This window comes from Aquila chrysaetos, chromosome 21, assembly GCF_900496995.4.
Source record: "Aquila chrysaetos chrysaetos chromosome 21, bAquChr1.4, whole genome shotgun sequence".
Taxonomy (NCBI): Eukaryota; Metazoa; Chordata; class Aves; order Accipitriformes; family Accipitridae; genus Aquila; species Aquila chrysaetos.
The window spans coordinates 8,884,725-8,911,948 of NC_044024.1; the positions used below are offsets into that span (position 1 = coordinate 8,884,725).

Genomic DNA, 27,224 nt, shown 5'->3' on the forward strand with positions numbered 1-27,224 from the left:
ACTTTCGTGAGCTGCAGCCAACGCTCTGGCAAAGCCCAGCGGGAGAGCTCAGGCCTTGCCACCCCACGCGAGGACCGCGGTCCCTTTGGAAAGCAGAAGAGGCAGCCCCTCGGCTGGCCACTGCTATGGATGGGAGACAAGTGTATTTAACTAGGTTTCAGGGGCTATCTTCCCACAGTGATACAGAGCTACAAAGAATGTATTTTTATACCGTTCAAAAGGTGAGGGTTGTCCTTTGTGAATCAAAGCTCTCAAAACCAGATTCCTGAAGTTTCCGAGATGCCCTCTACGTTGAAGGATTGTAAAGCATCTGAACAACAAACCTCTTCAGCTGCTCTGACAGCACATAGCACCAAAAAAAAGGGTACAGACAGGAGACGGAGGGCAGAATCCCCTCCAAAGGATGGCAGAGCAGCTGCCACGAGCCCAACTGCAAATTCAGTGAAAACACAGGACATAAAAGCCCATGAAAGCTCAGGAGCCTTCAGTTTGCAAACATCCCGTAGCAATGCCTCTCACGCAGGTGTGCTGGTTTTGGCTGGGATAGAGTTAATTTTCTTCACAGCAGCTGGTATGGGGCTGTTTTAGATTTGTGCTGAAAAGTGTTGATATTACAGGGATGTTTTAGTTACTGCTGAGCAGTGCTCACACAGAGCCAAGGCCTTTTCTGCTTCTCACCCCACCCCACCAGCGAGGAGGCTGGGGGGGCACAAGAAGTTGGGAGGGGACACAGCCGGGACAGCTGACCCCAACTGACCAAAGGGATATTCCAGACCAGAGGATGTCACGCTCAGCATAGAAAGCTGGGGGAAGAAGAAGGAAAGGGGGGGGGATGTTTGGAGTGATGGTGTTTGTCTTCCCAAGTCACCCTTATGTGCGATGGAGCCCTGCTTTCCTGGAGATGGCTGAACCACCTCCCTGCCCATGGGAAGTGGTGAACGAATTCCTTGTTTTGCTTTGCTTGTGTGCACGGCTTTTGCATTCCCTATTAAACTGTCTTTATCTCGACCCAGGAGTTTTCTCACTTTTCCGATTCTCTCCCCCATCCCACGGTGGGGAGGAAGTAAGCGAGCGGCTGTGGGGGGCTGAGTTGGCGGCTGGGGTTAAACCACGACAGCAGGTCCACCCACCACCCCAGGACACGTTCGAGGGAGCAGCAGCTGGGTTTTGCTGCTCCTGGAGGAGCCGGGGAGCCGGACATCAGCGTCTCTCCGCTCCCCAGCGCCTGTTCCTGCAAGGGAGGATGGCCCCAGAGCTGTGTCTCAGGAGCAGGGGCGAAGGCAGGAGCGTGCACCCCAGCCCGGCTGCCCTCCAGCCCACGGAGTTCAGCATCTGCATCATTGGCTGCTGCCTTACCCGTTGGCCAAAGGCCACGAACAAACTGGTCCGAGAAGGTCAAGCGGCACGTCGTCACTTTGCTACAGATTTATTTCCGTGTGAATTAATGAAACGGTACACACAATTCCAGGAAAAAAAAAAAAAAAAATTTATAGGCCCATAATCCTTCTTTCACAGTACAACGCAACACTAAAGGATTTAGTCAGTGTAAACAGAAGGTCCAATAGTGATCATCAGCTATCACAGATCAGCTGCACAAACACCACAACTACGGAGTTAATGCCATTACCACACAAATCGACAGTACCAGTACAAATCATAACTTTACCTACAGTGCTTTTTCGTGTGCAAAAACCATGAAAATTCAATTTACAGAAGAAGGGCACCTTCTCTAAATCTTCATGGGAGCTGTAAACTGCCTCCTTGGGGCTGTCTTATCTATTGGGCGAAAGGTGTTGGGGCCTCATTCTCCAAGGTACCCTTAACTTCATCTGCAGCATGCAAACCATCAGGGCTCTGCATCTGAAAACCAGGCACTCATGTATTCTCTGCTGCAGCAGGACAAAAAAAATAATCAGCTGAGGATGAATCTGAGTCATTTATTAAATCACTCCTGAATTTCAGCTTAGATTCAATCATTCGCCAAGACTATTCAACACAATCCTGGTTATATTAGGTATGGATCATAAGAGTTCACAGGTAACCCACAAAATCATAATTTGTTAACTCTTTCTTTTGGCTTTAGTGTACTAACCGAACTGTCACTGGCGTCAAAAGCTGAGGCTTATGGTAATGTGTTGGCAAGCTTAAAGACAGTGGATAAATTACTGAAATCGAAGGGTCAGAGAAAGAGAGGAATGCTACCAAGGCTATGCTAAAACGTTACGCTGTGGCCATCTCGCAGCGCTCGGCTGCAAATTTGCACCTCAGCTGAGGATTGCCTGGGAGGGAGCCCTGCGCTGCCCTTACACTGTGCCGCGCACAGGGCCTGCCGATGGGACCGCGGGCTTTCAGGGGGAGCAGAACTGTTCTGCACCTCTGGCTGCACCAACGCCAGCTTTGTAAATTGAATTCATAGTCAGATTATACAGGAAAAAACAAGAGGTAGTTATTTATCATACCTCTTCAAAAAGGCAAAACAAACAAAAAACAGGATGTAGAAGTGATGCAGTAACCTAAAGTCAACAGGTACCTATTTTTTTTTTCCTTTTTTTTTTTTTTTAAACACATGAAGTTAAGTTAGACATCATATAAAATGCACACTTTATGGAATTCCTGCATAGCAGGAAACAAAGAGGCTAGCGCTAATCCAACAGCTATGTTAACAGCGAGACTGCCATTTACCGGTGCAAGGAAGATGCCCTATCTAAATACAAACAGAGCGTTACCCCCCTTCTAGAGGAGTCCTATGGCAACACTTACACATTTTGTTCAGAAGGAAAAAGAAAGCATTTTCTTGGGGATAAACTGCCAAAATAATTAGTTTCACATCCGTAAATTTAAGGCAATGTTACTTAGACCTGAGAAAATGGAAAAAAAAGACAAAGGTTTAAATTTATTTTCTCAACTATACATATACACTCAAAATTTCAGTATTTCCTGTCTCCTCCAACTCTCAGGTGGTGCTGGGGAAAACAGCCATGGGGAAACTGCTCTGAGCTCTCAGGGTCATATCCTGACAGATGCAGAGCTCGTTCCAAGGAAAGCTAACAGGACCTGTGAGTGCTCAGACTCACCCAGCTCTTTTTCATACATTCTCTTTTTAAACACCTCTGTTTAAGCCCTCTGGAGAGGGTTAACTCCAGAACAGGCCTGTAGTGCACCAGTAACCCTGAAAGGTTTGTATAGCAAAACTGCAGCTAAAATAGACAATAAAATTACATACAGTAAATTTCTGCAATTCCCCCTCTTCAGGAGAAAAAGAAGGATGTCAGGGTTAACAATTTCACTGCACCTTTAGCCATTCCCATAACTACAGAGTAAATCCTTTAACACTAGTGTGAAATCGCAAATTGTTCTGTGCTCTTCCTTGGAAAATTAAAAAGAAAAAAAATTTTTAAAAAATCAACTCGCAAACATTTCCCGTTAAATGGTAAAAGACATGGGAGAGATGGCGTGGGGATTACAGACACACAGCATGCTAAGGAGTTATTAAACAAAGTGCAATGATTTTTGACTATACAGGAGGACGGACGGACGGACAACTCCCCTTCAGTACCACCTAGATGCTCAATACCTCTGGAGAGGTCCGGAGGTACCGTGTCAATCTGTAGCCGTAAAGCTTGTGTTCGAGGTTGGCTGGGCTCCACGGCCCCGTGTGCAACTGCGGTAGCTCTGCACATCTTAGCTACGTCTGTGACTGCGGGAGAAGGGATTCGCTCGCACCAAGACACGGTTGTTTCCCAAACGTGAAATCTAGTTGCCGATTGAGGATTTGATGGCTGGTTCTAGAAAGCTGCTTGAGCCACAACTGAAAGAGGGACTCGGCCCTAAAATCTGTGCACGCCTGGCAGTGGCTTCTGTGGGATCACCTCCTTCTCCTAAACATGACTACAGACACAAGCCATCCCTCCCTCCTGCTCGCATCTGAGCAGCCAGACACCCGCAGCCCTTGCTATCAGCTTTGGCCGGTGCCTGCCGTTAGCCCGCTAAAGCAGGGCTTGGGCAGAGGGTCACTAAAAAGCAGAAAGTCTCCAGGTCCCAGCTCAGGTTCCCACAAAGCCAACAAGTTTATCACCGGCCACTGTCTGGCAAGAGGGTCTGTGGGCAGATTTTTCGCCGATATTTCAAACGTGACTATCCAAACATCAGTGACTAAAAAAAACCAAAAACAATCCTCATCTGAATAGAAAGCGATTTCCACTGCTCGTCAGCACCTCCCTACCCTCCTCTCCCAGGATCAAATGATGAACAGGGAGTCAGCTCCTTTATTTACCCCGCTGGGAACTAAATCCTTCGTCAAATCACACATTAAAGAAGCTCACTGTGTGCAAAAGACTCTTACGCTAAAACAGTTCCACCCTACACAGTGCAGTCAACACAGTTTTTAACTTAAACTTGCAGCTTGTTCTTTACAAGTGCTTGGCAGAGAATATTTATATTCTTCTGACACCATATAAATAATATTTATACAGCTTAGACATTTTGAGACATGCATTAGACTTTAGGTAGTACATATTTCTTGATCATATATGCAAATATTACTGTCAATTAAACTGAGCAACCTTATGCTGGACCATGTCTTGCGTTATCCAGGATGTTTGACGGTGGCTCCGAATCGTCCATGGGAAGGACCAGGCGTGTTCCCCGGATTACGAGTTCATGGTCCCCAAAAGCAAGCTCCCGATCGAGCGCGTCTTCAGAGTTGTTTCCCACGAACCGCCGCGACGTGCCGCTGGATGCGACAGAGTCGGTGTTGACGGTGGAATCCCCGTAGGTCAGACTGATGTCCCCGTCGTTCAAAATGAGGTCGGAGTCATCATCCTTTAGCTGCTCTTGATTCTGGGCAACAGACAGGAGGAAAGTGCTGTTTAACTCTTCCTGAATAGCTATGTTTGCAATCGCACGGTGGTGGTGGTGAACGAGCAGATAAAGGCACCAAATCACAGACTCTCCCGCACCGCGACCATAACCAGATGTGCCACACACACACACCTCTGAGCCCAGGAGACTCGCGCAACGCACTAACTTCTCTGCAGACTGCCTGAAAGGGTGCGCCCAGCTCTTCCTTCTGATGCCGTAGCCAGATACATGGGGAATGCAGTTTTGAGTGGCTTTGACAGAACTAAAACACCCGTGGGCGCAGGAATCGCCCTGCCGACCCATCACAGCCATCTCTGTTTTGCGCAGGGAACTTGATGCTGATACTTTGCTGGCAGGGCAAGAAAACCCCTGCCAGGGAGAGCTGCCGCTGCAAGGGGCTCCTGGCAGAGCAATACCCTGAGTGCTGCGGCCCTGCCGGAGAGCCGTGCCGGTACCAGCCGCCCACAGAGCCACGAGAGGCCAAACCTGACCAGCAAACCCAGCTCCTCGCAGAGTGCGGGTGCACACAGGCTCTGCAGCGACGGTGGAAAAGGTCGCTGCCTACAGGCTCTCCAAAGCTGCTTGTCATCTCCCTGCCCCTCTGGGCTGCTCAGGCGAGGGCTCTTTACTCTTTCGGGAGAAAATCAGCCCCGGTTCAGATGCTGGCAACCTTTTTGGTTGCGAGTGATGCAGCTGAAGGGCCTGCAGGAGCAGCTCAGCTGCAAGGTTGGAAGAAAGCAGGGGATAGGGAAATTGTGTGTCTTCGCAGCTGGGCAAGGACAGCCGTGACAGCTTCATCGAGCCAGTCACTGAGGAACCACCGTGAATACACCACAAATCCCTTCATGACCAAACAGTCAGCTGGAAAAGAAAATGCTCATGGGAACTAGCTCATCCATCAGCCCCAGTATCTGATCTCCCCCCAGGCTCCCAGCTCGAGGCTCCAGAGCAGCATCCAAAAGCTATGCAGAAACGTAAATGAGTCAAACTCCGGGAACACCGTGACAGAAAGGACGCCAATGGACTCACTTCGTACGCCTGTGGACTCGTCAGGCACCGGGCAATAGGTCCACAGCACCCCGGGAGCGTGGTCGTCAGAGGAGGACCACTGTGTGTCAGCAGAGGCTTTAGATAGCTGCAGACAGGGTTAAGGAAGAAAGAGGAATAGGGCAATGTCGGTAAGTCGAGGGGTGGGACGCAGAGGCAGCAGTGAAGGACTCGGTGTCTCGAGGAAATCACAGGAAGGAAAGAAACACAAGTCCCTGGAAGCATAAAAATTATAGGGATGAGCAACGTGACTGCAACCACACAGTGGGACACGAGTGGACCAGGACACGGTCCCAGTAAGAAAAGGCTTAGCAGCATCACTTGTCCCATCACCCTGTGCCTCACCTCAGCCCGGCAAACCGCTCCTCCACTAATTCATGGCAAAGCATTTGAAAGGGAGGAGGGGCACAGATCTAGCAAGAGGACTACAAATGAGAAGACCCCGTGCCATTCCTGCCTGCCTGCCACTGGGATTGAGGACCCCCTGGGCTTCCAGGCTTGGAGAGCCCAGCTTGGAACTGAGCTACCACTGTGTTCCCACTGACAGTGGGTGCAACCGGTCATTTCTTGCAGCCACAGACACAAGGAGGTGCAAATCAAAAACCAGCAGTGTGACGGGAAAGCAAACACCGGCTCCTCTGCTGAGCAGGGAGCGAGTCACGCTCCGAGTCAACAGAGCTGCTCCGGCAGATGGGATTTGGCACGGCGCGCACCGACTGCCATTCAAGGATACTTGTGATCGAAGTTGTACCACATGCGGAAGAGCCAGGCGCTTTCTGCCTTCGTACTCCTCCTCTCGCTCTCCGGGACGCCCTGTGGGAGAGCAAAACATTAAACAGCGGCAGGGCAACGTGCCACGACCTGGATCAGGGCCAGGAGCCCCCCTGGGGACATGAGAAAACACACACCTTCCCACTGCCTCTTCAGAAGAAACCTTTGGGTTGCAGCGAGCATAAAAGCGTTCACACCATGACAGGCTGAAGGTGCCTCCAGCACCGCACTCTGCCTTTAGCAGCATACAACAGCCTTAGGGAGGTGGTATCAAAGCACAGAGTGACCATTTTTCTGCTAGAGCCTTCCAGTTTCTGGCTCCAAGGTTTTAAGTGCCTCGGAGCCAGTGGCTGCATCCAGACATCACATTTAATAGTAACTGGCAGGTCCAACCTCCATCAAATCTCGCCTGAGATTTTTGTATGCAAATAATCATGTGTTAGGGGACTCCTGGCTTCCTTTTAGTTGGAGAAAAAAAATATTAAACTGTTTGGAGGGGACTATGAATACAATTACATATTTCACAGAAATTTGGCTTTCAGATTTATGGCTCTGAGCTGCCTTTAGCATTTGACGCTTTCTCTCCAGGAGGTGAACAGCCCAATAAATGGTTCTGAATAAAATGAACCTCCAAGGTGCAGAACCCACACTGAAATCAATTAGAGCCGCAGCCACAGCACAACCGGGCTGCAGATGCACAAGCGAGACAGCTTGGGGCTACCAGGCAGGAAAACTCCCAATGCCGCAGGGCTCCAGCATTTATCTCAGTGCGGTCAGTGGTTCCTGGGCTGCCACATAACTACCCACAGGAAACATGGGGGCAAAAGAAAGGTTGAGGGTGCCCGTGGGTAAAAGTGGGACAGAAGATGCTACATAAAATGAGTCAGTAAATGGCATTTCTGTACTGCCATGGATGCTGGGATGAGGCAGAGAGCCTCCATGTCACGCACATTTTGGTATTTGCTTCAAACGCAGCGAGGGAGAGACCGAATCTATTGCAGCAGAAATGTGGACTGACTGAACAGTCCAGCGTTACTTCCACGCCCTTCTCTCCAACTGAATAAAAACAGGCCTCATTATAACCACAGAGAGCCCAGAAAAGCCATGACTCCCACTCATCGCAAACTCCTTCACCAGGGGAGCTAAAAACTCTCCTACAGCTGGAAGGGAGCGAAGCACAGACAGGCATTCACAGGGTCTCCACGTAACGCCTGCACCGATGAGCACAGTGCAAATTCCTCTACAGAGGCTGCCCAGCGGCACCGCACTCACCACGTTCTCCTGATCCGCATCCACACCGACTCTGTGGAGGAGAAAACAAGCACAGGGTTAGCGCAAGCAGTGCCAGGTGGGAACATGCCGCGGTCCGGGGCGGGGGGAGAAGGACACGATCTTCCTCTTGTCCCTTAAAACCGAGCGCCTTCGCGTAAAAGCGGGACGAGGGAGAGGACGCGCTGCGCCAGGAGAGCCCCACGCGCGCCACGCTCACCGTATATTCAGGCAGGACAGCATGGCCGTGGTGCCCCCGCCGAAAACCCACACCGTAAAGAAGACGATGAGGAGCGTCGTGCTGAACATCATCTGCCGGGCGTAGGTGGCCGTGTCGCGGATGGCCAAGGCGAACGCCATGGCTCCTCGCAGCCCTGCCGGGGAAGGGGCGGCGGAGGGGAGGCGTTAGCCCACGGCACGGGCGGCTGCCCCCGCCGCAGGCTTCCCCACCCCGGGGTTTACATCACGCTGCCCCACGTGCGGTCCTGTCCCCCTGACAGGACACCCGCCACCGGAGGAGACCACAGTGCTTTAACGGTGATGATCTCACAGCACGCGCTGTGAAAGCCTGCGTTATCGCCCCTCCTTCCCAGCCTGGAAAGGCAAACCCTCCTCCTGCCCCACGCAGTGCACCCAAGCGCAGGGCAGGAGGAGCTCGTTCCTACACCTCGAAACCAAGGCACTCACAACACTGAGCCTAAGGGAGCCCTTTCCTGCCCAGCCTCTCCTCCAGACATTGTCCGTAAGAGATTTAGAGTTGAATACGGAGTATTTCCAGGTGCTCGGGGGCAAGGAAGTGCAGACGGGCCCCGTGGTTGAAGGCAAAGATGCAATAACGTACCAGCAAACATCATCATATGCTGTAAATTTGTTCCGATCTTATTTCTTCTCCCCAAATTCAGTAAAAATGACAGTGGGTAAATATTGGCAGCTCTTCCTAGGAAGATAGCAAGCTGTATTTGCACACGTTAAGGAAATTGCTCTTCCTATGTCTCCCATCGCATCCCACCTCTGCGCACAATGCCAGTTTCTACTGCCTGACAGAAACGCTGGGGAGCCTCAGAAATACCGGTCCTCTGAATGCAAAGGTAATAACCCAGCTCCGAGTGCTACAGCAGTGTGGGAAGAGCATGCTACTGCCTCATCGAAGCAAAGTACACATTGCAATTCAGGAATATCATACAGAGGCAAGCACAAATAAACAAGGGAAATGATGAGAGGGCAGGCTAGATGAGTGAGAGGAGAGAAAACCCACCATTTCCCGCTGTATGCTCTCCCCTGCTGGGTCCGTTTTCCACCCCAAGAATTATTTGTCCTCTGTGAAGCTCAAGTTATCACAGCTACCACAACCCCTCTGACATTCCCCTGCATGCCACACTTCACAGCTGGGTTTGAAGCTTTAAGCCAAGTCCCGTTCCCAAAGATTATTCAGCAAAATGAAAGCAGCAGCAGTTGAGAAGGAAAAAACAAAACCTAATGCTCTTTCTGTTTTCATAGTCTGGGAGATACGAGAATCACCAGCCCCTTCATATTGCTTTTTATCTTTGAAGCTGTGTCTTTTAATACCAGCACCCAGATGGCAAAAATAATCCTGGAGCCAGTATTCAGTGCAGCCTTGAATAATACGGAAAATGCTTCCAGCTTTTATGTTCTTTCCTGAACATCATGAATTTGCATAAGAGACGTATTTCATGATATCTCTCATGAATGAGCCATTTCATCAGTGAGTTAGCCAGTTCCTGCTGAAGAGGCACAGCACAAAATTTCAGTCTAACCACCCAAACGGCATTTCCCTGCTCTTTACTCCCGTCACCCCACTGCAACCCTGCAAAAGCTCATCGGGGAAATCCAGTAGACCCCGCTGCAAACCCACACGCCAGCACTGGCAAAGAGAACAACGTTTTATTTATCAGTATAAACCTGCTTCAGTGGAGGCAAAGGGTGAAAGTAATTCTGCACATCCAAACTGGCTTCCCTGTGATATGAAAAAAATTCCTTCAAAATCCTTGTTTTTCTGAGACATACCAGGGCCAATAGCCTGTTTCCATTAGCATCAGCCTGCAGAAGGGGAAATCCTCTCTCATGACATCATTCAAAGGCATCTACTGTAGCTTTAACTGTGCTATTTGACAAAAAAAAAAAAAAAAAAAAAAAAAAAAAAAAAAAAAAAGCTTTTTTCAGGGTCAACCAAATGGAATGGCAGAGAAAAGAGGAAATAAACGGCTATACCAGGCGGTCCCCATTGGCAAAGCCACTCCTGGTGCCACGCTGCCATGTGACGAAGCCTGGTGCTTCAGCACCACATTCACATCAAACACCGAGTCCTTGCAGCAGCTGATTCGAATGCCCACAAAAGGAGACAAGACAGGGGGAAGAATAAAACCAGAAAAGCTGGGAAAAGAATCTCCTTCTTAAAATAACCAGCAAAGGCACCACTACAGGGGAGAAATCTCCTTTTAAAAATAAAGCTAGACTGACTGAAAAAAACCCACACACATCTGAATGAAAAACACAAACTGGGAATGAGGCACCTCTCCCTTTCTTTTTTTGTCTTATAAAATGGGCTCCAAAGGATACAAAAGCCCCCACCACAAAGGTAGGGTTAAAGACGTGGTTCTGGAAGGTGAACAGTGCAAGTCCCATGTATGAGAAGATGAAGTTTTCTGCCAAGAAATTCAGAAGCTCAAACAACTGAAAGAGAAAAACAAATTAAAAGTGAGTTAGAGGTAACATAGATTTAACAGGAAAAACATGTTAGCCCATCCATCACGCAATAAATACTTCTGCAGAAGCAACCCTAGTAAAATCCATCTGTGGAAAGACAGATGCACCTAATTCTGTCTAGAGGGAAGGGAAAAATATTGAACTTGAAATTCAGAGAGGCTGAAGGGGGCTGAGGAGCTCTCACCTGCTTAGTTCTGTGTTGAGACTCTGTAGATAAGTTGTTATAGGTATAATGGGCCTGCGTGATCCCACAGAAGAGTACGGCCACCACACCTGGGGAGCAGAGCATCATGTTAGACTCCTGGTCATGAAAAGGGAGCTGAGCTGCACCCCAATAGTGTAGAAGACTTAATGCAATAACCCCTGAACTCAGAATAATTAAACTTCTGAAAGCAGAGGGAGAGCCCTGGCTGCAATCAACACTGGGAGGAGCAAAACGCAATAGCCCCATCATCCCCGCAGATCTCCGTTCCAGACGCAGGGCTGTGCTGCAGCTTGCCTGTAAAGCCACACGCTTCGGCCAGCAGGAACGTGCTCCAGGACATCAAGAAGAACAAGCCAGTCTCCAGCAACGGGAACTCCCGAAGTTTGGTGAACTTGGTGACGTTGCAGATGGTTAAGGACAATTTGGAGAGGAACTGTAGGCTAAGACCATGTAAAATTCAGTTGTGTATCACAGCAACACTACACAGCCTGCCCCTAAAAAGTCTATGGCACTGCCTTGCATTCACTTAGGCAACAAATCATGAAACAGTGTGTCTGGGTAAGATGCAGCGCAGCAAAAAAAGGAGCTGTTAAGCAAAGCAAACACTTGGAAAAAAACAACAAAAAGGATATTAAAGCTGTCACAACTCCAGTAGCTGCTCCCATTGCAAAAGATCCACTGAATATCCCCAGGAAGATCCCGATGGACTTGAACATCGCTGTGACATCAAATGTGTGGCTGTTGTCGCCCGCCGGCTGGTACGCAACAATTGAACTGAAAGAGGGAGGAAAAGCACACACAAGAACACAACACTGCTTAGTCTGGAGGGGGGGGGGCACCTCCATGGTGCTACGTGAGCTTTGCAAAGCGCTACGACCGCTGCAAACACTGAGCCTGAGAAATCAGGGATACAAAACCCGAGTCCCACGCTGCAATCCCTCCATGTTCACAGCATACAGCCACAGCATGCCTACCCTGTCCCGGGGAGTTTGGGATCCCCTTCGCTCCCGGACAGCTTTCTACAGTTCATGCCTCCTAGGCATGGCTCTGCATTTGCTCCTTCTAGACATTAAAGGATTGGACCAAAGCCTGTCTCTTGCATGATCTCCTGCAAATACATTTGCTAGGTGACAGTCCATCATTTACGATGGTATTTGGAGGGTTTGGCATCAGCTTTCTATAAAGTCGGGCACTCTGGGACCACAAAGCGTTCAAGCGGGAAGCCTACATTTCTCCATCAACTCCACAGAGGCAGCTAATGTGAACATCCCCTGGAGAACTGTAAGATATGCCGCTTTACTGCATTTAACATGCACTACATTTATTTTGTACTGCTCCGAGTTCTGAAGTGAAATACAGGGTAGCAAGGCAAATGGCACAGCGCCGGTTCACAACAGCAACGCTATTACCTTCATCCACCAAACTTCAACAGACCTTTGTGATGAGATGGCAAATAGGTCTGCCGCGCTGATTCCATCTCTGAATCCACTCCCTCCCAACTCCTGATGAGGCGAGCCTTGCATCAGCCATTCCACTGTTTTACTTGGAAAGGCTGAGATACAGGGGGGCCCTTATCCATCTCCTAAATCCTATTTAACAACTGCTTACATCACTTTTTTTGATGTAAACTTACTGAAAACATTAACTTCCTAGTTAGCCATCCCTCGGCTGGCTCTGTTAAAACTCTTGGATGTGAACTTTAAACGCTTGCTGTTTAACCTCCCGAGTTATGCTGGAGTGGAAAGTTACTGCCTCACGCACATATCCTGCAGCTTTCTCCCCTAACTACACACCAACATTTTTCTGCAACGCAAATGACAATCCTCCCCTTCCCAACGTGTCACGGGTCACTTCCCGTGCTAAACTTCCCTGCTTTTAATACAATTCGTTTTTCTGCACTGTCTTTTACACTGCAAGCCACAGATTTCTCCCTGTGATTTAATTTCTTTCTTCAATCCCATCTTATACTTCCCATTCACCAACGTGCTCTTATTCTGAGGCTTGGGGTTTGGGCTTGTTTTTTTTTAAATCCAGACTGGTTTCACTTCCCCTCCATAACCAACCGTTTGGATGTCGGTTTTGCGTTTTAACCTCTTACAGTTTTCCTTCTGGTTTTGCTTTTTGCATCACTAATAAGACATCATTCCCAGCTGCCCTTCATGCACTTTATTTCCCCTGTCCCTGCCCACAGGGCTCCCCATGGCATTTAGCCCCTGTGAAACCTCCCTTTGGGAGAAGCAGGCAGAGACCCTGCGGCTGCATTTACCCCCCTGCTCCCAAACTGCAGCCCCGGCATCTCGCTGCCCACCGGCTTTCGGTTCTGGGTTCAATTCCTTTTCATCCTGCAACCGGTTCCCCGCTGCCAAGCCAGGCAAGACCAACGCAGCACAAGGCAGGAACAGAAAGGCATGGATCCTGCTCCCCAAGCACGGGAACAGACACTTGTCTGGGACGGAAAGCGGGGAGAAGAGGACCCTCGAGGGCACCCAGCTCCCGGCAGAAACCCCGGAGGAGTCCCAGCTCCTCGTCCTCCCCGGCGCGGGGACGATGCCCGCAGCGCTCGCTTTCACCACGTGCAAGGAGACGACGGTGCTTCTCGGGGCCATCACCGAACCCACGCACCCGGCCAGCTGCGCCCGGAGCCCCTCTTCGCCCCGCGACAAGGCAGCGCCCACCACCAGCCGTCACCCAGCCGGCAGCTCCTCCGGCAGCGCAGCCCACCCGCCCGCCCAGAAACCCCCCCGATTCCCCATCTTCCCAACTCACCCTTGCATCTCCCTAACCGGGCAGCAGGTCTTCTGCTGGCGGGGCAGAACCATCCCCAGACGGTTCCCCCACCTACACCTCTGCTGTGAAACAGGCAAATGCCAAACTAAATTTAGAAAAGGGGAACCATAAATAGGAGTTCTGGACTGCTCTCGGAGGTGCTCTCCTCCCTGGAGCGAGAGGCCTTCGCCTCCTCCTTGCACTCAAGATGTGGTTGTGTCCAGGTGATTTGAGGCTGTCCTTGAGATACCTGCACCCACCGATACCCGCCGTGCTGACCGGGGCTGCCTTACGCTGCTTATGGTGACCGCAAAGACAAAGACCATGGCAAGCTTTAAAACAGGTATGGCTTAATGGCTGAAGAGCCCTTGAGAAGTCAGAGTGCCGCTGGGCCGGTCTGCACAAAAGCTTTGCGGCAAAATAGCTGCTGACTGCAGCTTGGAGCTGCTGTTTTGGTGCAAATTATCTTATTTCAGGGAGGGGGGGTGGACCGAACTCAGCTTGTGGGAAGAGGAAGGCAGGAAATCAGATCAACAGCTACAAAGCTGATAGTGAAACAGTGGAAGAGGCAAATCGCCGCGCACGGCGCAGTCACCTACGTGTGCGGAGATCCACCACAAATTTCATTACTCTGATGCTGAACACACCCACTCCCACCCAAAACCTCCCGGCACAGGCTGGAAGACCCTGTCCCTTCCTCACTCAGGATCACCTCTTAAACACAACCTGGCTGTGCAGCATTTACTCTTGCACTAGTGGTGACACATCCAGCATAAAAGCCAGAGCAAGCAATACAAATGGTTCCAGAAACCTCAACAGAAACATTCAGTTCAGTAAATACAACTCATGCGGGTGGCGATACACAGCTCACAATATGTTACTTGCTGCCTCTGTCTCAGTAAAACCCACACAACCAGCACGCCGGAGTGACAAGTATTCCAGAAATATTTTCTGCATTAGCCTCAGCTATACGTTAACCTGTCACCATTGCAGATATTATATATTTCCAAACAAATTCCCGTGATGACAGCACAGTGAAAACGCAGATAAAATACGTCCTCCATGCAGAGGACATAAAATATTAAAGACTATAAAGCATTCTTCAGAAAGCCAGCAAGTTTCCCATGCGTTCAGTCCAGGGCATTAACTCTGGCTGTAAGAAATACCATGTTCTTGATGCACAGAAAGTGGGGAGAGATAGGAAACAGCTGCTTTACCAACTATTTCCACCTAAACAAAAGCAGGTATTTGTGGAAAGGAAGGAAGGCAGGTAGGAGCAAAGCCACCAGCAAGGGGTTGCAGTGGGATCCTGTGGCTGAAAAGCAGACATGGTGCTTTTCCCATTTCAGAGGACGTAAAAACTTCCTTCTGGCTGGGTCAACCGGCCATAAAAGGAAAACAAAACTATCCGTCATGCAGGGGAAAAGTTGTAAGGACAGCCCACAATCCCAAGCTGCCATCTGCAATGAGGAGATGCATCAGAAGGTCACTAGAGCTTTTCAGGACACTTAATATGGAAATCTGCTCTTGCAAACACCAATGCTGCTATTTTACAGGAGCAAGGCCGAGTGGCTCCCCCCAACACCTGACATGTAACATACATAACAATTAAAAATAAAAACAGAACACACTTACGAAGACAGCACTATGGCAACGGCATCATTGAGGACGCTTTCGCCAAAGAGAAGGGCATACAGCTCAACATCAACCTGGAGTTCATGGAATATGGCAAGAACAGTCACTGACAAATAGAAAAATAGAGAGACATTCAAAAAGGTGCCGTTATTTTGGTGTAATCAAAGACAAAACACCCGTTTTTAGAAAGCTGCCTTCCTGCACATCTGTGCCACTCTGCTGCAATGGTGCCAGCCACCCCCCATGCTCCCTTTGAGAGTCTTCCTTCTGCCCTTTAAGATGTGGATTTGCTTCATCATTTCCCTCCTCCTTTTACTAAAACACATCCTGGGCATTAGGTCTATTGAGTCTTTAGCGGGCAGACATGCACAAACTCTGCTCTGAGCTTCCTGAGGGTCTGAGCTCACAGGCTAGACCATGGTACCACACTGACACAAGCCACCCAGCTTTTGGGATGCTGTTAGCTCGGAGCATCAGGGAGAGCCTTCCTCCACCTGCAGAAGGCCAGGAGGATGCAGGCTTGTCCAGGATGATGGCTGTCTTTTCCTTCCATCCCTGACAGTCCGAGAGAAATCCTCTGATTCAACACAGGTTGACACACTGGAAATGCCAGCACTGATGTGTTAACATTTCAGACCTGACTGGAAAAAGCCAGGCATCGGCTCAAACCCTGTGGGGGGGTTTCTTGTGATTTATGGCCACATGGCAGAGATCGGAGTATGCTCAAGCCCTTCTGTAATCCAGCAGCTCCAAGAAGATAATGAAAACGCAGCAGGCTTTGCCTATCAGCCTTGCAAAAACATCACAACATCTAAAGCAAGTAAGATGAAACACATGGTGCATCGTGCACAGCTCAGGCTGCTGCAGAGGGCTCAGCTAATTCCAGTGAACTTCTGTGAAAGTCCGTTAAAACAGCATTCAGGGACTCATCTGTGCAAACTGAAGGGGGTTTAACCCACTTATGCACAGGGAAACGCACCATTTTTACCATTTGTGAAATATTCTTGGTCCTGTTTTGAAGCCTGAAGAAGGGATGCGATGCTGACAGCTCGTCTGCAGCATTTCTAAGCGTTACTTCTACCTACAGTACTTGTCTGGCCTCTGCCCATCTGCCATCAGATTTACCACACTGCCATCACGTCTGTGAGGTGCTCCCTGCTTTGCAAACGTGCCCCCCTCTTGATGTCGACACCCCAGCTAAGTTACGGGGAGAATGCTCGACCTCGCAGCCCCACAGGACCAGCTTCCCGCTACAAGAACCAGTGGCCTGAATGCATGCCCACCCAAGACACGTTCGGAGAAGCTGGGAAATCATTTTACCTTATTTTTTAAGTTATTTGTTTGTTGGGTTTTTTTAAATAAAAATATCAACAGTAATAGCCATACCAATACCTGGCAAATCTTAGGGAAACATGAAAAGCAAATTTTTAAAAACTCATGGGGAATGCACGTCTCGCATCTCCACCTGACAGACAGATGTGGCTACTGCCACGCTATGCTGCAGGTTATGTTCTGCAGCGTTATTCTTGCCTATACACATATGCATAAAATGCTCCTCATTTTGCCTTTGAAAACAGAAATGACTCTTTGTTAAGATGAACAGGTAAAAGTCCCAATTCATTCGGAAACGACAGCCGCTAGCACTTGTTTCAAAAGGACAGAAGACTTGGCTTATCCAGCCGTGCAATCTCTCCCTTCCAAGCAAAACTGACCAATATCTTCATTTAAAAAGATCCGCCAAAGCTACTGTAACATCGGGAGGGGGGCGATGCTGCCACCCCCCAGCCCCACCACACCGATCTCAAACGTAGCAGCCAGGCTGCAAAGGAAGAAATTCAAGCCCTGTTCAGCAAAGGGCAGGAGGAAAGAGAGGCCTTTCTATACTTCTGTGTTTTTAGGTGAAGCTGGAACATGCAAATAAACAGCTACCATGTAATGGCAATCGTAAACTAAGTAAAATTCAGATGGACAAGGCATGTTTTTCATAATTTTGATTTATAAAGTGCATCAGTAGACCAAGATGTCACTACTGTCCTCAGTACTGCTCATTAAGATCAATCTTCAATTAGATTAGCACCTTCCAAAATCCCACCCAAATGGAAGTGGAAGGTCTAACTAACTAAACTAAACTAAAACTATCAGCTGAACCCTCCCCACATTACACATCTTGTTCTGCATCAGCGGTTGGCACAGGATGGCAGAGACACAGTGGACCTGTCCCAAAACCCAGCAAAGTCAAGAGAGAGACTGCCTAGGACTTCACTGCAAACAAAGATTCAGGGAAGCAGAGGTTTGGAAGGTATACTACACATAACTGGAAGGAAATAAAAAGGCATGGAGACAAGTTTGACCTCTAAGAATGTCACAAATAAATTAAACTCCAAAACTCAGAAGGAGGGAACTTGCAGGGGTTTCAGACTTTCTTCCCCTCTTCCCCACAACTCGAAACAGATCAAAATGTAGGTAAAATGATGGAAAAAATAACTGTCTAACATACCTGGGTCAGTAGCCGACACGATGGCACCGAATAGGAGGCAGTCAGTGAAGTAGAAGTCTCCCCCGAGCTGCCCAGTGACTTTCATCAGCGCCACGCAGCCATACACGACAGAGCTGGTGATCAGAAGAAGCAATTACTCATCTCTGCAGTGCATTAAAATGTCATTCAAATGGGCTCGATTCCCCTGAATTTGCCAGATTAACCCCTAAAGTTATCCAAACGCAGGAACACCAAAGAACTGAGCCTGGTGAAAGCCCAGGACCACACACACCACAGCACCCATCGGACCAGACCACAAACACAGTGCCAGTGAGGAACGGGGACCGAAACTCCTCCGTGAGCATAACATGGCTAAAGAAAAGCAACAGCCAGGCTCGTGGGGTCTCATGATCACTTTGCAGTGTTTCACATTAACACATTTCAGTGGGATCACCTTGGCCTGACTTTGGAATGGCCAAAACTTTCAGCGAGGAACAGATAATGTGGATGCTGAGTTTGCTTGAATCCACTGGACTTTCCAGGGGAAAACACTCTACGCCAGCCTGCCTGCTACTATTCAGAGTGGGAATCATCTAGCTCCCTCTGCGCACAGAGATAAATAATTTGAAACACAATCTGTGCTTGCTAGGCACCCGCTTCCAGCAAGTAAGGACAGGACGTGTGTTTACGATTCTGCCCTCTACTCTTGTGTCTCATGCTTGCTAGGGCTGTGCTTTCAATAATTTGAAGTTACTGACTGTTTTTTCAGGACAATCTTCAGAGAAGTGTGAAACTGTCCTTGCCATGTACGTAACTATTCCGTATGGAATGCTGAGAAAGCACTACGCAATTAGACAGCAATCACCCTGTCCACACAGCAAAAGCTTGGACAGTAAATAGCATTATTTGCCACTGCCGAGCAGCGGTAGTAGAGAGCCTGTGTGATATTTCAGGGCTGGAATTAGCAGCCACAGCTCCGGGCTCAGAGCACTGCCTCCGAGCATGGCTCAAACTGCCGTGGAAGAACCAGACCAGCTCCAACTACTCACCCGATCACCAGGCAGGAAATTGCAGTGCCGAGAAAAGCGTATGCTAGGATGGATCCCAAGTTTCTGAAGAAGTGCCTCTAGAAGGAGGAGGAAAAAAAACCCTGAATTATATTTTGCTAAGAATTTATTTCAAGCCTGCACAGGCACCCACACAGTGTCTGTAGCAACTTGGACCTAGCTCAGACACCGCGAGCTGGACAAGCACGGCTGAACAGTGCCCAGCACAACGGTGTACACTGCCAGGCCAGCAGATATTAATGCAGCATTAATAAACATGAACATATCATTTTCTTGTACCCATGTATTTAATAAGGTGCGGTTCCAAGTCCTGGGAACTGATTTCCTAATCCAGCAGCATTCCTCCTTCCTTCTACCACAAGCTAAACAGGATCATTTTCCTCTCCTTCCAAATCAGCATTTCAGAGAGCTGCTGCTTTCTACAACCCTCCTACCCTCCTGTGTGTTTCGAAAGCGAGGATGGCTGAAATGGCCCAGCTGACCCGAAAAGCCCCTGCGCAAACCCGTGCTGGAAATGGTTGAAGTCACTGACCCTTCCCGGGGCAGAGGGACGGATGAGACCGACTGGGGCACTCTCAGCCCTGCTTCCTACAATCCCGCATGTACTGGGGAAAACCGTACCCAGCTCCGCAGCCTCAGCCTGCTGAGCAAGCGTTAAAGCACTCTCAAGTATTAAAAATGCTCTGGAGGCAGAGGAACTAAAAACGTAGGTGCTGTAAAGGCACGTACCCTTTTCAAGCTGTAGCCTGCATAAAATATAATTGGAGGAAGCAAAATGTTGAAAAATACTTCAGGATCAAAAGTCACCTGTTAAGAAAAAAAAAAACCAACAGTAAAATGGTTTGTTAAGAGTGCAAGACAAAACACAAATAAGAATGTCATACAAAATATATGCAGGAAACCCTGTACCCCCACCAAATGAAATGCTGTCAGGTGAACACTGAGGACATGTCCAGGATCTTTGGGAGACATAGCTCAGTCTAAACAGCTTAAATTAAGATCAGCTGAAACTAGAGTTTCATTACATTGTGTTCAACTTATAATTTATATCTGATCACAATCTGACCAAAGTAAAAAAAAAAAAAAAAAAAAAAGAAAAATCACTTAATCCAGCAGATACAGGACCCGTCCCCATGGAGGGAGTGGGGAGCATCGCTCACCTCTCCAATCGCCGACTCCCTTACCTTTCTCAGCATCTCATTATCCTGGACATTATTGAGTTCCTGGGCACTGATTTCCCCCTTCAGGGTGTACTCGTAGTACTTTCCGCTGACGTTCACCAGCAGCGTGGCGGGACTGGTCTGCACTTGGCAGCTCAGCGTCACGTTGTTGACGTCGCTGGGGACGTGGATGCCGTAGCGCAGGACCACGCCGACCAGGACACCTGAGGAGGGACACGCATCGGTGAGATGAGCCACAGCAAATGCCTGGGACAAGCTCTTTGAGCACGGATGCAGCACCAGGCACACCAGGAGCCTGACCCCCTGCTCAGCTGCTGAGCACAGCCACCATCCAAATAATTGCCTGTGCAATATTAAACCATGTGCCTCCTCCCACGAGCCATACAAACGCTCCATGCTCGTGCGGACTTTCTAACACCAGCCACAGCTGGTCCTGAAGGCTTTTAATTACCCAGCAATCAGTCAGACCCTCGCTCTAGTGCAGCAAACAGCCAACACAGAGGGCACGCTGGTTTTCTTAGGGCGAGCACCCTGGCATCGCTGGCACACAGCTGGGGACCTGGGCAAGGTGCTGCTCACGTGTGCCCAAATTATGCACGTTGCACCTGGAAACCTGATGGCATCGTGTTTTGCCACTACAGAAATACATTAAACCCTTCCTTTTTGTAGAGAATTAAAAAAGGTACCAAGCAACCATCACAAACGCTTTGAGGACAGTGAGCATCCTTCATAAAATGCTGCAGCACCATAAAGCCTCCTCCCGCAACAGGGAGCTTTCGCAGCACACAGCAGCGATCCCCATTTTATAAAAAATGTGGAAATTTTGCCTTCCGGGCCAACCACCCGGGTCTGCTCCTCGCCCTCTGCAAGCTTCAGCTCTGCACCACGAGCAGCAGCCCCAGGGCAGCCCCGCAAGCCAACGCTGCCTCCGGCTCCGCTGCTGCACAGGAGTATCGCGGGGTCAATTTGAGAGTCAGCAATTCATACGGCACTTTTCTTTTGCAGCACAGCTGACGAGCTGTGCTCTGAGGCCTTGCATCCAGATTAAAGGCGTTCGCACAGCACAGGCTCCTCCGGCTCCTTCTCACCCGCACGGCGTGCCGAGCGCTCTCCTGGCAAAGCTTTTTGACATCTGCAGGCTGGGGAGGAGGGATGTCCCACAAGACACCTTTCCACGTAGCCTTCAGCACAAAGGGTTTGGAAACTCCTTGATTAAGGCAGCGCTGAGCCACCACAGAAATCCTGGATCTTAACCCCATCTCTGAACCACACATTTATGAAAAGCTTTCAGACACGTGGGAACTAAACAGAGACCGCAACACTCGGAAGGCTTCTCCATTTGCCTCCCAGGATGCTCCCGCTTCTTTACTGTTGCCTTAATTAAGATCTTGCTCTGTGCTTTCCTACAGACAGGGCACAACCCCGACCGAAGGGAACACCAAACTCTTCCTCCGCCACCGTGTCACGGGAGCAGAGCCTGGGCAGGAGCTCTGCCGTGGCCGGGCAGGAGACTGTGGGACCCCAACGCATTCCGCACCTCCTGCAGCCAGTTCCCGATCTGCCGCCCAGTTTTTGCCTTCTCTTCCCTTGACTGCAGTCTTCCAAATGAGATTTGCTCATTTTGCCGACGGCCAGAAGAAAAGCCCCTGCCTCCCATCCCCATCCCAGGGGATGTCGTACACAGCAGGGCCACCCAAGCACACATCCAGGCCATGAGCAGAGGCAGAAGAATCGGCTGCAAACAGACTCACCGCTGCTAACCCATCACACCAGTGACACAGATGGCTCAACCCAGGGCTGACAGACCTGGGAGCTGCACCCAAAACCCAGTCCCTGGTCTAATACGGCACTTCTGCAGCACAGCTGAGCTGCTCTCGCAAACCTACCGATGCTTTTAAGCCGTGCACAGCCGACCATGTGCTCACCACATGTTCTGCGCTTTATCCTGCATTGCACCGTTGGCACAAAATCACCCCAACAGTAGCAGAAAAGGTCTTTCTTGGAAGAACCAGGTATGGTCAGCTCCAGCAAGGAGAGCTGCTTCAGGGAACATCACACTGTGCAGAGCATCTGAGAGCTGCTTTTACACCAGCATCGCTAACAGGGGACACCAAAGAGGAATATTTTTGCTTAATTTTCTACTAGCCTCTTTGTTCCTGTGATCTTCCAGTGCTCCAGAAATAAAAGTATGGAAATGAAGGCAAGGATGTCAAGAACACTGAGATGCCACAGCATGTATTTACATGAGGATGTGGTGGGTGGTGGGGCACGTGGCACCACAGCATCAGGACAAAACACCCAGGTCTCCTTTCACCCAGAAGATGATGACCCCTGAGGTACCATGGGAGACAACAGAAACTCTTCACTGAAATAAAGCGAGCTTCAGAGGGTTATTTACATCTGCTTGCAACTATTAAGCAGCTTTAAACAGTTACAGTGAGAATTTAAATGCAAGGGAGGAAAGCCAGACTGGGGAGCTCATTTACCCTCCACCCTTGCCACTGCTCCTACACTCCTACGGAGCAGGCAGCACCACATACACCGCACTCTGCAGCTCTCCAGAGCTACCTGGGGTGGCCTTTAAAAAGTCTTTTTTTTTTTTAAAAAGAAGTTGATTTTAGAGCTTCACACAGGAGTCAGAAACCTGCAGCAGCTGTCTGCCTTTTCTCAGATGGCAACCCATCCAGCGACCCCCTCAATGCCCAGGCTCAGCACTTGGAGATGAGAGGCCCTGCAGGAGGAAGGAGGGACGGACGTCGCTGCTGTGAATTCAGAAGGGATCCTGACTCACCCGCCTCTCCGCTCTTAATCCCCATCCCAAAGCAGCACTACATCTGATAGCACCCCTGCTCGTCCTCGCCGTCTCGCTTACCCGGGCAGCTGTTCCCGGCCCCGCGTGCCGGCAATGCTCCGGCCACAGCCAAATTCCCACTCTGGCCAGGAATGGGATAAGGGAAAAGGGACAGATAAACCTACAATATCTGCCAAAACCACTGTGCTTGGGGCTCCCAAAATCAGGCATTTTATCTCGCCCTGCAACACGCTGCCTGGGAGGCTCCCAGAGCTCTCCGGACCGGGGTGGGAAAAGACGCCCACGTGCAAATACACATCCAGCCAGCACCGTGCCAGCGGCTCCTGACACAGAGATGCCATCAGAGTTACTTCCACGGAAAGCACGCTGCTGCTCTGCTGAAAGCCAGTTATTCTGCCAACGTTAAGATGACCCCACCACCGGCCCCTCCTGCCCAACAGTGGATCACTGATCAACCCTCCCCACCTAACGATGCTCGCTGGAGGCACTCGGGACAAACCCAACCCAGACGCCAACTTTTTTCAGTCACCAAACCCAGTCCTGGGCTCAGGCTATCTGGACCAAGCCCAGGGGACCGTGTACGTCCTCCTGGTTCTGACGGTCTCTTAGGAAATGGTTCAAACTCTCTTGGCGCTCAAAGGGCCATCCTAGTAGCAACCCGTGAGCCGCCCCGCCGGTATCGACATGCTTTTGCAGCCAAAAGTTTTACAAAACTGAGCCCTGGGAGGGAGCTGAGCGGAGGGAACCTGACACCGAGGAAGCTGCCAGCCGAAAGCTGCAAGGAGTAGAGAAGCTAAAGGCAAAGCTGGTAAATTAATTGACTTCTTTTATGCAAAGTGCAAGAGATTACTTTCATTGCATTTCTCCCAACTTCATTAAAAAGAACAAAAGCCCATGGGCTTTTTTTTTAGGTGCTGTTGAACATTTCCGATGTAGGGTTTTAAATGAAGACTAATATATTACCATCCAGGCACTTAACAACAATGGAAGCACACAGGATCCCCAGGCAAGCATTAATCTGGACACCAAAAGGAAAAAAAAATGTAGCAAGCAACTGAAGACATCCCCAAAACAAGCAATTTAGACGTACGCAATCCAGGGGCCAAGTGGGAACACGTACAATGAAACTAGAGAAGCTCCTGCCACATCCACCATCAGACCTTGAGAAGAACTGAAACAAGACTGTTCAATTAATCATCCTAAATGTTGAGTACTTCGGATGTGGGAACCTCATTTTAAACACCGAAATGAAGCCTAGGGGCTACTAAACACCTATTGTCTATCACTATGCAATGATTCCAGCCTGCATCCAGCTCTTGAACATCAAATCTCAGCTGATGGTGTAATTTGTAAGATATAAATCCACCTGGAGCAAGAGCTTATAACTTACAGTAAAAACAGAGACACCAAGGAAACTCTTACGTATTTCAGCAAGAAGAGACGTATGCAAAAGTTTTATTTGACTTACTTGTTGGGGCTTTTTTTAATTAGAAAAAGACAAGCTTTTACAGATTGCTTCTCTTGCCTAGATTTCAGGGTCTGTTTTGCAGCCTGCCTGCTGCAGCACTTCCACATTTTCAGCGGACTTCCCCAGGATGCAAACCATCGCAGGGGCTGAAAATATCGCAGGGGACCGGGAACAGCAAAGCAGAAGCGGTACCTGCTTTGCTCCCTGCAGCTTTTAAGTTGCTGCTGTAAAACAACAGCATCTCACCACTCCTTGGGAAATTACATGTCCCTTTTCCTATGGTAGCTGTCACAACCTGAGAAGCAAATGCCAAATGCCTTGATAGCAGGGAAAAACTCGGGATTTTCTGCATGACCAGACAGGTGACGTTACGGATTTCGCCAGCAATTTCCTAAGCACAGTCTGCAAAAGAGCAGACAGAAAATATGCGTTTTAGGGATCAGCAGGAAACCAAAATGACCCAGGTCATCCTCTGAGAACAAGGGGAGCACTCAGGTGGGTCAGGGAGAATGGAGGACCAAGAGGAAGAAAACTCCAGGAGAAGAAGAACAAGATTAAGGGCAAGTTTGAAAGAGAGAAAGGAACAGAAAGGCCATGTGTCGGCGAGCTCCGGGGTAGCAGGAGAAGGAAGACCTTCCGTGCTGGAAGCACGTGCTCCCACAGCACATCTCCCATCCCGGGGAGGTGACCACCCCTGCCCCAGGCGGGAGGCCAGCAATGCCTGCACCCACCTCAGCGGTGGCTTGCAGGAATCTGAAAAGGCAGACCAGTATTTTGTGCCTCTGGGCTGACGCAAGTGTCTCCGCCCCTTCGTTTGGAAGGACACTTCCAATTAAATGAAACTTAGGATCACAAAAGCCAACGGCCCAAACGGGTCAAGTCACAGGCTTCAGAGCAAAGCTTTCTGCCGAGCGGGGGACTCGGCCACGTTGCTGCTCTGACCAAGCTTGGTCGCACATCGCCCACAACCAGCAAGGGCAAGGACAGCACGGAGAAGAGACACTAACCACAGCACTCAGCAGAAGACACCTTCTCGATCCTAAACTCTGCGAGTCTTGTCTAGATAAGGATCCATGGCCGTGTTAATCACTCCCCCAGCACAACTCCCAGTCCTACTTTGGTTGAACTCCAAGTCATGCTAGATAACCTGGGTAGAGCCACGTACGGCATCTCCACCCAGTGGTTCAGGCCACTTCATGAGGCCATGTCACCTCAGTAAATCACAGGCCACCGTTAAAATCCAACCAGCTACAGACCCGCTCTCCCGACCCACGGCCTCGCTCCACTTCTTGTGGGAACACACGTGGGGCATCTCACCGAGAGGTCCCGTCACGGCGGGAGGACAAACCCCAAAAGTAGGGGCTCCTGCGCACAGGTCCCTGAGCAGCGGGACGTAAGGCTGCTGGCCCTGCGGGTCCCTGAGCACGGCAAAGGGGGGGAGTATCTCCCCAAATGGCCCCTCCGCTCCTCCTGTACAGCTTCTGGAAATTCCGGTCCTCTAAACAGAGGGTGGAAACACAACCTCTGACCCCAGCGCGTGGGAGGCAAGGCTCCTGACCAGTGCAAAGCCTGGCCCCAAGTCAGCCCTGGAGCAGGTAAGCAGGACTTGCCGGTGCTCGGTGACACGGGTTTCGAGGCCACTTGGCACGTGGTAGCCCCTGACCCCGCCAGCTTCACCCGTGCTGCAGCCCCCCCTGCGAAGCCACCTGGGAAAACCCAACTAGTTGCTCACTGCCCGCGATTTCGGAGTCACGCTGCCCTCGAAAGCCCTCGATATCTAGGGTTTGGAAACCAACCAACCCTCCCTCCAGCAACACCCAGTAACACTCAGCACGGGGCGAGCCAGGACGGGGTGCCCAGCCCAGCCGTCCCAGCAAGACGGGAGCATCTGGCTGGAGCTGGGAGGGGATGCGGCGTGCCCCCCAACATCCCCGCACCCCTTCTTCGCCCACGCGGATGTCCACGCAACGAGCCCCGTCGTAGCCCCACCAGGCACCGAAGGAGAAGGGAAGGGCGGGCTGCCGGTCCCCGCCGGTGGTGCCGCGACAGCGGGCGGGCAGGTGCCAACCCAGGCGCTCCAGTTGGCCCAGCGCAGAGCCGGGACCGGTTCGGATGGGGCTGCCGGTGCTGAGGGCAGGGTGGGGGGGCACTCGCCCCACGGGTTTCCCACGGAGAGGGGTGGGAGGGAGGGGGGGGGGGGGGGGTGCCGGCGCCCCTCACCGTAGATCATGGCCAGGCCGGTCTCATGGAGGAAGCGGGCGCGGCGGTGCTTGAAGAGCCAGATGGTGAGGATGGTGAGGGTGAGCAGCAGGATGAAGACGAGCAGGTTGGCGCTGTCCTGCCGGTGGCTCTCCTCCGCCGCCTTCTCCGACACGATCTCCTCCTCCAGAGCCCCGGGACGAGCCGCCAGCACCTCCCCGCCCGCCGCCCCCCGCGCCCACAGCCCCACCGCCGCCGCCGCCGCCAGCCCCGGCCCCGCCATCGCCCCGGTACCGGCCCCGGCCCCGGCCCCGCCGCCACCAGGAAGCGGCGCTGGGCGCAGGCGCTGCGGGGCGGGGACAGCGCTGCCGGGAGCCCGGATAGGGACGGGGATGGGGCGGGAGAGCGGTGCCGCCGGGCTGAGGGAAAGGTTTGCGGTGGAGAAAAAGGGGGGTTTGGGGGTTGGTTTTATTTTTTTAAGCAAGGGGGGAGCGGGAAGGCGGCGCCTGGAAGCTCGTAAGGGGGAAAGCGGGTTTGCAAGCGAGCGGAGGAAGGTTTGCAAGAGGAAAGGTTGCCCGGTTGTGAAGGAGGCTGCGAGCTTGCAAAGTGGGGGGGGGGGGGGGATAAGGCCGCAGGGGTGCGAGGGACAGAGGGCTGCGAGGGAAGGCTTGCAGGAGTGCTGGCAAAGGGGGTTGCAAGGGTGCAAAAAGGGGGTTGCGAGGGGGAAGGTGGCCAGAGCGCCAG

The 27,224-nt window shown here is 50.8% G+C and overlaps 1 protein-coding gene across 1 annotated transcript; it reads right to left on the reverse strand.

Annotated features, from left to right (window-relative positions):
- Positions 1–1,410: 1,410 nt before the first annotated feature.
- SLC9A6 (solute carrier family 9 member A6) lies at positions 1,411–26,779 on the reverse strand. The gene is made up of 16 exons (XM_029996884.2): positions 26,502–26,779; positions 20,005–20,204; positions 19,550–19,627; positions 18,803–18,879; positions 17,775–17,887; positions 15,278–15,383; positions 11,509–11,650; positions 11,171–11,276; positions 10,856–10,944; positions 10,525–10,638; positions 8,789–8,900; positions 8,168–8,321; positions 7,951–7,981; positions 6,641–6,720; positions 5,890–5,995; positions 1,411–4,839 (listed from the first exon to the last, which is right to left on the reverse strand). Exons 1-16 carry the CDS (start codon positions 26,761–26,763, stop codon positions 4,564–4,566), a joined length of 2,046 nt encoding a protein of 681 aa, XP_029852744.1. The 5' UTR covers positions 26,764–26,779; the 3' UTR covers positions 1,411–4,563.
- Positions 26,780–27,224: the final 445 nt, after the last annotated feature.